The 10,081-nt window shown below is 42.2% G+C and overlaps 1 protein-coding gene across 1 annotated transcript; it reads right to left on the bottom strand.

The window, feature by feature from the left end:
* Positions 1 to 5,351: 5,351 nt before the first annotated feature.
* On the bottom strand, positions 5,352 to 6,700 carry SKIP6 (SKP1 interacting partner 6). Its single transcript, XM_086789120.1, has one exon. The coding sequence runs from the start codon at positions 6,521 to 6,523 to the stop codon at positions 5,474 to 5,476; it is 1,050 nt and encodes a 349-aa protein (XP_086645246.1). The 5' UTR covers positions 6,524 to 6,700; the 3' UTR covers positions 5,352 to 5,473.
* Positions 6,701 to 10,081: the final 3,381 nt, after the last annotated feature.

The following is a 10,081-nucleotide window of genomic DNA, read 5'->3' as shown; positions in this document are numbered from 1 at the left end:
AAGATAGTGACCATTTCACACTGGACCAAAAAAATATGTTGATTTTTTAAAACACAAAACCACCTCTTCAAGAAACCAGACAACATATTTTAAATACAGAAGTATCTCATAAAATATTTTTTTATACAAAACTTTGATGGAGGGATATTACAAAATTGTTCCAGTGGGGATACTTATAGCTTAGATTCTTTGAACAAAGGTGACATCATCTGGCCCCTAATCCGAGGACACCTTGGTGTTTACTTCCATCCTCCTTCCAACCTATCTAAACACCCAACACAGTAAGTGATTCCAGAAAGGGGAGACCAAATACATAGGTTTAAATGTCAAACAATCCTTACCTTCCTACCCTACACATTGAAGCAAGAATTATTGATTCTCTCAAATCCCAAAATGCGTAGGTGATCACAAACGTTCAAAAGGCTCCAATGCTTCCTTGCTTGGACAATCTCCACCCCCACATTAGGTAGGCCTATAGAGAGATATATAGGCTCTACAACCTCCTCTTGAGCTTGTCAGGGTATCCATGCACCCTTCTTCCTCATCCATCGCTCATAACAGAAACGAGTACACAAAGTGGTACGAGCTCACAAGAATCGAAAGGAGACACTGTAATGCACTACATTGCACCTGAAATTCTCTCCTTAGGCTCTACAACCTCCTCTTGAGCTTGTGAGGGTATCCATGCACCCTTCTTCCTCATCCATCGCTCATAACAGAAACGAGTACACAAAGTGGTACGAGCTCACAAGAATCGAAAGGAGACACTGTAATGCACTACATTGCACCTGAAATTCTCTCCTTTATGCTCCCCCTCCACAATGTTCCACCCTTGGCCAAGAAAATTGGCAATATCTTCAAAGCCTACCACCTTGCATATGTACATTGTTGGCGTTCGTGTGCAAGTAATGGCCCCAAACATGTGGGTAAACACATGCACATGGCATGCTCAGCCTAAGACCAACCGATCTTGAGGCCTTTGTGTACTTCAAAGAAGAATGTATATCATTGGCCATCTTTGCTTTAAGAGCAACAATAGTCCAAACATCAGGCATTGGCCATTCAGCACTAGAGAGGGATGGAGAGGGGACCTCTTCAAGCTTACCAAACCTGTTGACATGTGTCGGGACTACATATTTGTGGGTGTAGAAGAAAATCTTTCGACTAGCAATGTCAGAAGGGGCAATGTCAGAGAATACACCATCCCTAATGTGGACGTGTACGGCATAGAATGTTCATGTTAGGCTCCCTATGGGTTGCTCCCTCAATGATATTGGAAGGAAAAATATCTGGAAATGAGAAAACTGTCAACAAATAAAGTTGAAAAGAACAATTCAACTATCATGTACACTAACATACCAAAGTGAAAGCATACAGTTGCAAGGGAAATGAGGACTATGATGATGTGGACTCAAATAAATTTTCGATGCCGAGTACACATGTTGCACTAGGGCCACCAATCCATCATGCCTTGTTTCCTTGAATCCTAGTAGACGCCCCTTCCAATGGTACTCAACCACATCTCGACACCAAACTCGATGCGCTCCAGTGGCATTGGGATGCAAATACACCCAATCTCCCTTTTGAAATTATTTTTCAACCTAAGCATCGTGTTCATCCCTGGTATTGTGCATGAGCAGAGTCCCAACCTTGTCCCTTGGCCTTCTCCTCGACAAAGATGCACTACCCTATATAGTGTATTCTACTAGAAAGGTTTTAGGAGGGGGAGAAAGAAATAAGGTTGCATAGTGCATATTAGAGGTTGTTAGGGAGAGGGAGGTAGATGTGGGTGTGAGGAGATTTGAATGTGTGCACGTGCGCGTGATAGAGGTAGAGAACACTACAAATCTGAGCACAATAGACAAAAGGAAGGGAGAGAGAGAGAGGGAGAGGATTGCACAGTAGAGAGATAGGTTGAAGATCTACTTATAGTATAGAGAGAGAGAGAGAGGGAGAGGGTTGCACAGTAGAGAGATAGGTTGAAGATCTACTTATAGTAGAGAGAGAGAGAGGGAGGGAGGGAGGGAGGGAGAAGGTTGCACAGTAGAGAGAGAATGAGCTATGGAGATTTGAGGGGTCTGAGGTGAAGAGGATGATGTTGGAGAGAAGAATAATGTGTAGGGAGAAAAATATGAGGGGGAAAAATAAGTTTTTTGATATAATATGGTTTGGGTTGGGTCTTGAGAGGGAAAAATGCACTTTTGAATTTTTTTTTTGAAAAATCATATTTTTAAAGCTTTTTTTGACCCACGAGAATGATGGGGTTGAAATTGGTCGAGGTCCTCTACTTTTTAGAAGGTACCCCCTTGCTTTATGGCACCCTCCTACTTTTTGCACTCCACCTCCCTAATTTATGAAGGCCACTCCCTACTTTTTGAACCCCACAAATGTAGTAATGAGGGAGACAAGCCTAGTTGCCCCCTACTTTTGGAGGAGACCAAATGTGCACACTCCTCTCTTCCTATTGGTCCATTGCTAATGAAGGTCATTAGCAAAGGGCCCAAAATATTTCTAGAGGTTTCCTAATGTACATATAGAAGCTCACCTTTTCTATGAATGGCTTGCCTCAACAAGCTCGCTGAAAAAGTGTACTTTCTCTCTAGCATAAAAGTCAGCTTCAAAATAACCAACGATCATATATTATCAGAAATTATTTACCATGGTAATGGTTACTCTATGGATGGTGTGTGGAGTGGGTGGCCTAGTGAGGTCTATCTCTCCTAAGATAACACGTTATGGCTAACCCCTATGTCAACTAAGGTAGGCCATGCAGCTAGGTGGTCTTAGATGGTCTTTCTGTGGAAACGCAAGCACAAGGGAAGAGAGTCCATTACTATTCTATTTTAAATACGTTTAGCACAAACATGGATGTGATTTTCGGTACCATAAAATTGTATATAAATCCCTCCCATGGAGCTTGCCAACCCTACCGAACACAAATTTATTAGGTTTGGTAGGCTCTGGGAGGGGTTTATATTCTTGGTCCTCATCTTCACCATCTCACATCTTGTTACAAGCTCTAAAGACACCAATTGACGTGGCTTGAGTAGTAGTGTTAGACTCATTAGAAATAATGTGTCGACTGATGGGATGAATTAAGGCCATTGGGAAGACTCATGGGATGTCTTCTTGATTGGGAAAAATACTCATGGGATGAGTGGAGGTAATTGGAAAGACTCATGGGATGACTCTTCCCTATTTTCAAGTTTATTTTTAAGGACTGGTTACTCTTGTGTATGTAAATGTGATTGGTTTTTCAATTGTGAATTAGTCTTGGATCTCTCATGTAAGGCCTTTTGAGGATCATGGTGTCAGACTCTTTTCTTTGAAAATTCATCACCACAAATGTGTGGTGGAATCTTAATCATTCCTTTATAAATGATAGATAACACAACATTCATTTGATTTCTTTTGAAATAGTGTCCCAACTTGTGACACTTTTGGTTGTCATTTTATCTTGAGTATGGAAGGAGATTGCTCAATGTGGTCCTTCTCCTCCTTTTCAACTTCATTACTTTTGAAATAGTGTCCCTAACCTATTCATGGGAACTTTTGGTTAGTTTCTTGTTTTTCTTGGGATCACTCAATGTGGCACATCTTATCCTCCTCCTCTTTAGGTTTAAGTGTGTGGGCTCTTAGATCTCGTCTAATAAGTCTCTCCAAAGTTGAGAATTTTCTTGGAAAAGAAAACTTCTTCCGACTCGTACTTCCGAGGATAAGAAAAGTTATCGTTTAGGAGCTTCGGACCTTTTCCTATCCAAAGAAAGATCAACGAGGTTTCAATGAAGTTGAAGCTACCTCCGAGCTGGACTATGCATGATGTGTTCCATCTATGTTGGCTAAAACCAAATGTAGGTGCGATCCCTTCTTCCAAAGTGAAAGACAAAGCGAAACCAAATATAGTTGATAAAGTTGAAGTGATGGTTCTAAATGAGATCCTTTTGAATCACTTCAAGCATGGCTCAAGCCGAAAGATGAGGACAGTTCCTCGCAAAGGTTTAGGACCGAGGGAACCACGAAGCAGTATGGCTTCACAAAGTGACGGACTATTTAGAGGCTATGCAGCTTCCACCAAGTTAAGCAAAAGAAAATGTCACGTGCATTCCGCACTTGGATGCCACGTAGACATCTGAACAAGAAGGTGCAAGACTTGCAATGGAAACTGGTCCCATGTGAGCCCAATCTGAGACGAGTCAACTAGGGTTCCACTCTATGTGTCTAAGTTCAGGTGTGCATTGTCCTACACATGAAGCAGCGCTAGTCCGTACTATGAGTCTCCCTCTAGAATGATGTCAAATGATCTGTGTATCTAGTTTGCAACTGGATGTCGGACATCTATAAAGCATGTAGGTTTTGCATGTAGGAAAAGGGGCCAGCCCATAGGGCTACCCAAGAAGGGAGCTTAAAGCTCTTGCATGGGCGTGGGGTGGCCCCGAGGCACCAGAAAGCCCCCAAGCTATGCCCACCAGCCCAATTGTGGGCTAGGCAGGCTGTCAGCCAGCCCTAGGGGCCTTGGACAAGCAACTGACGAGACCCAAGGCCCTGCCCAGCCAGTCGGCCAGATGTGGGGCAGCCCATACCACTTGCGCAAGGCTGCCCAGCATGCTGGACACCATCCAAACATTGCACATAATGGCCAACTGACTAGACAGTATGAAATGATCACAATAAAAGGCATTTATTGCTGGTCACGAAGATTTTAAGCAGGCCGGCTCCAATAGAGCTGGCCGACCAGATCACATAAGGGGTATAAATACCCAGCTCTGAAAATCAGTAGATTATCTTATTAATCACGGGTTGCTCCATTCCAAGGGCCAGGACAGCCAAGGGGAATTCTCCAACCAGGGTGAAAGTGCAGGTCAAGATTATGTACTACAACCATTAATACTATCCTATCTACAAGGCTGGTTGGTCACCTTGCCGACTGTCCACGATCATATAAAAGATGTACCAAGGTTGTCCACACCTGGCTGGTATATGGACACCTGGCTGGTCTGTGGACACAAGACTAGCAAACTTACACCTGACAGATTGCAAAGGATAGCCAAGGAGACTCCCTCTCCCACTCTACTCAGACCATAATGCCTAGATCTTATGATGTGCAAGAGCTGAGATGCTTGATGCCTGCAAGAGCGGAGGTGGATGGTATCCATAAACTCACCCTCTTTGTTTGCCACACCGATTCTTGCTGATATCGCCACCTGGGGGCCCAAGCTCACTGTCTTGCTGCAACAAAGTTCTACCTTGGCACAAAGCCAAGGTACACATGCAAGATTTGAGTACACTCATGAAACCTTCAGAGACTCACCACATGAGATTCACCAGGGGCATAAAGCATTAAGACAAGACTATTGGACACAAAATGCTGGCATGCATCCAACAGAATTTTATCATATTCTCAAGGACAAGGAACTACATCAAAATAGCTTCATGAAGATTTATGATGCTAAATCCTGTACATTGATAAGTAGATTTACAAAGCAAGTGACAGTGAGTGAATAGTTGCCCCTACAAGCATGCTGCAGGAGATGACATGATACCAGAGAACCTTCCCGATTAGTAGCCTTGGCTCTCTGGATATGTCTAATGCAGCTAATGCAAATTTTGTTTCCCACCCACGTTGGGGTATTTCCCAAAGCACATACAATTTCCCGCCTACATTTGTAAGGATCGCACATGACACCAACTTGGGAACCTCTTTCTCCCAGCCCTGCACTTCTAGCCACAAATCTTCTTTCAGATCATACCCCAATATTTTGCCCATATTATTACAAGAAAATAGGATATTATTTACAACCGCTGCCCTTCCCCTCCACCCTGAATCCAACTTGGCAGAGATGGAATCCCATGAAGAATGGCGAGGGTCAAAGATAATACCACCCATGTCAGCGACTGCAAAGAGCTTGTCGTGGAGCACGGCATTCCCATGCATCCACTTGTACCTTTTATCTGGTGGGCTGGGAATGTTGCTCCATTCATTTGTGATAGGGTCGTACACCTCCGCCCAAGATGCAGCTCCATTGATTGATGAACCTGGCAGGCAGCCGCCCAACACATAAATCTGGCCCGCAATGACTCCGGCTGCAGCGAATTCCCGTGCAACCTTCATAGAAGCTGCCATTTCCCACCTGTTAAAGCGAGGGTTGAAGGCCCACACACTCCTGCAGGCTCTCTCCCCGTGGGAGCCACCAATCATGTACAGTTTTCCGGCGGCAACGGCACAGGCAGCACCGATGATGTCGTAGGGAAGTGGTGGCAGTGGGACCCATAACCGTGTTTCACCTACAAATGCAAACCATTTGTACTCACCTTTGGTCGTACGGAGCATGACGTACAGCCATTCCTGAGTTAGGTTCTGCTTTTCCCGGAGCTCGAAGAAGGCGGGCGATGAGAGGAGGTCGCGCCAGCGGCGGCAGACGCAGCGCAGGAGGCCATGGTGGAGGCGAGGGACCCGCAGGAGGCAGTGAGTGGCCAGGTCATCAGGCAGCCCAGGAAGGAGGAGGGGAGGGCAGTTCAAGCCCATGCCCAGAAAAGCCAGCTTTCAAATGATCACCTTCCCGGCGCTGTCGTTGCATCAACAACAACAGAGATTCCGACGCACAGATGGGGTGAACCATGCTCCTCTCTCAAGGGTGTGGTGGATCAGACCCGTTAGCCCACCCTTCCTCAAACAATGCTCTCGACCAGCTTTAACCTAGAACCTTAACTTCCTTTTCAAATTGATGGGATCCATGACTATACCATCATTTTGATGGTTTAATGAAAATCAACATTAATATGGGAATATATATTCTCTTCTTTCAAATAGCAAAGTGCATGTAAACCAATAAAAAAAGGCTAAAAATCAAAATTAATAATGGGAATATTCTCTTCTTTCAAATAGCAAAGGGTGTAGTTCATGTAAGGCAATAAAATAGCCGTGTTGTGAAGGTCGTGCTCCTGCAAATTTTAAAAAAAACAATCCATGTCAAAAATATAGCTTTTGGCTTTAAGAGTGGCAAAGGCACATGCCATGGCACTATGGGGATGGTGGTGATGTTGGTTTTGAACATTGCACCATTTTCGGTAGTGCCAAAACTGAGGCTAGACTAGTGTTATGTGTGTTATGTGGGGGTAATGCACTTTGCACTACCCAAGGTTGAGCTTTTTGACTGCCTAAAATCAAATGTACAAGCTTCTCACATTGTGTTAGCCTTACACAAAGAGTTGCATGAGCAAGGCTGTATTATTTTTGTTATAGTTGGTTGGAGCCACAAATTGCCATGCCTTTTTAAGCCGGCAAATGATGTGGTATGTGATCTAGAAAAAATATTGCAGAGCTTGAATTGGAGATTAAATCAAAGTGTATGATTATAGAAGAGATGTTCTCCCCCTTCCTATCCCCCAAACAAAATAAACAAGTACCCGAATAACCACTTGCCTCCTTTTCGCATCACAAAAAAGCTCCCTCGCCCTATAAGATTTATAGCAATAATCACATCAATTGCCAGCTTAAAAAGGCATGGCAATTTGTGGCTCCAACCAACTCCCTCCTTTTTGCATCACAAAAAAGCACCCTCACCCTACAAGATTTATAGTAGCAATCTATTCAACTCATTGTAATCCACAAAAAAAGAGCCATGAGCTAGGGTTTTTGGAAGGAAAGGAGCCATTGACAAAGGTTCGAATCGATTATAGGGTCCCCAGCTCTTGTTTTTTTAGGGTTTCACCTATTTAAGGAGGCATATTCGAGAATCATTTTATCATTTCCAAGGTTCAAATGGAGTTGGTAATCTTTTCAAATTTTCCTTTTATGGTAGGTTAAATGCATGTTTTCTTGTCCGAAGGTATGGAGGTTATTGTTTTTAGAGTTTTGATTAGTTAAGTAGGCAAGATAATATTCTATCAATTTATCTTTTCCAAGGTGATCTTTTCAAATGGTAGGTTAAATGTGTGTCTTCTAGGAAAAAGGTATGGAAGATATAGGTATAGATCATTATCATGCTCTTCACGTCCCCAAAACCCTAGCTCTCTCACCTATCCTCCCCAAACTGCTTCTCTCTCTCTCTCTCTCTCTCTCTCTCTCTCTCTCTCTCTCTCTCTCTTCTACCTTTCGCTAATGAACACTTAAAATGGCACTATTACTAACATGCAAGGCTATGGTCTATGACACCTAACTTGGAGATATCACATTAATCCCTCCTTTACAAACTAAACCTTAACATAAGTGGTAGTTTATCCACTCGATATGAGATTCATTTACTGTGCTTACCATTATGCCAAATACTCACTCGATATGAGATTCATTTACTGTGCTCACCATTATGCCAAATACCCACTCTGTTGCTCTCACTAATCTCGGTGGTATATGTACTCCCACTATCTCGTGTTGTGTTATGCATGTGTACACATGTACAGGAGGTTGCAACTTATTTGGGGATTGATTTGGAGCTCAACTTCTAGGGGTGTAATATACTTTACCCTAGAATTTCTAGGGTGTAATATACTTTACCCTATAATTCTTTTCATGAATCCATCATTATACTATCTATTTAAGATCTCCTTAGATCAATTTTTCTTGACAACTTTCACTCAGGAGCCCCATACTAGGGTTTTCTTGATTGTTTTCTTTTTAGCATGGTTAGTTTATACTCTATAGACTTAACTAGTTTTCTAGCCTTAATTGTGTTGAGATAAGAAGTTCATTTGGATAGTGTCAATGTGACAAATGTGTGGTGTGCATTTGCAATAGGACTGTTTAGACAAGAATCCATTGTGCCCAATGGCCAAGTGCGTAGATATTTGGTGCTACATTAGTATGGTGTGAACTTATCATTGTGTGTGTGTGTGTGTGTGTGTGTGTGTGTGTGTGTGTGTGTGTGGAGTTTGGAATATGGAGAGTGTATGAAGGAGAATGGAATGAAACAATGGCTTCTCATATTCTTGTCTATGGTTGAGTGAGAGTCATGCAAGTGCTACTTGTGCATCCCCATTCTATTAATATGGTATCAAAGCATAGGTTGCTCTCACATTGAGTGAAAACCTTAAACTTGAAGTGGTTAGAGATTGAAGTTGTAAAGAGGGCATCACAATTGAAGTTGTGAAGCACCATTAGAGTGGACATTGGAAGCAAATCATAGAGCTTGGCCAAGATGTGAATTAAACAAACCCTTCCCTTATGCATTGTAGGTATTTGAAAGCCAAAGCAAGCAAAGTTCAAGATTTCCATTGAAGGCTACAAGTGGAAATGTATGGAAATCAAATGTGCTGAGTTGTAAACATGTGAAGAAAAAAACTACAATTTGCCTTAACAGCAATAACTTTCATCGTGCTCCTTAGAAACCAACTGTAATGCAATAGAAAAAAAACTTATTCTGCATAGATGTGTTTAGACTACTCAAACATTGGATTTGAAGTCTTATAACTCAAGTTGTGTACGGAACAAGATAAGGGTACAAATTTGTGAATGTGGTGTTGATGACATTGATGGCAGATGTGGATGCACAATTGCCATAGTATATCTAGGCTATATATGAGACTTCTAGTTGGATGCATTGGCAAATAATGATACATGGGATTTGGTTGAGTTACCAAATGACAAGAATGTTATTAGTTGTAAATGGGTTTACAGGGTCAAATGTAAGTTGGATGGTTCCATGGAAAGACATAAGGCAAGGATGGTTGCTTATACCCAAACTCATGGACTTGATTATAATGAGATATCTAGTGGCTAAGATGGCTATCGTGAGTCTGTGATTTCATTGGATGCATCTAAAGGTTGGGAGTTACACAAAATGGATGTGAAGAATGCATTCTTATAGGGAGTGAAGAATGCATTCTTGCAAGAAGAGGGTGTTTATGGAGAAGCAACAGGGATATGTACATCCAAAGTTTCCCACACATATACATAGGTTGAAAAAGGCATTGTATGGTTTGGAGCAAGAACCATAATCTTGGAGTGATAGGATTAGAAAGTGTCTCATAAGCATTGGTTTTTATGTTGGAAATTCAAATTCTTCACAATGAAAGGGTATCTCATAATCATTGGTTTTCATGTTGGAAATTCAAATTCTTCACTATGAAAATTCAGATTCTTCACTAT

This window comes from Cibotium barometz, chromosome 53 (genome assembly GCF_041138505.1).
Source record: "Cibotium barometz isolate CiBa-2024 chromosome 53, ASM4113850v1, whole genome shotgun sequence".
Lineage (NCBI taxonomy): Eukaryota > Viridiplantae > Streptophyta > Polypodiopsida > Cyatheales > Cibotiaceae > Cibotium > Cibotium barometz.
Note: the sequence above shows the minus strand (reverse complement) of the source record. Positions and strands in the feature narration are given on the sequence as shown.

Excerpts from the sequence above, each read along its gene's own strand:
- SKIP6 (XM_086789120.1), bottom strand. The coding sequence starts at position 6,523 with ATGGGCTTGAACTGCCCTCCCCTCCTCCTTCCTGGGCTGCCTGATGAC.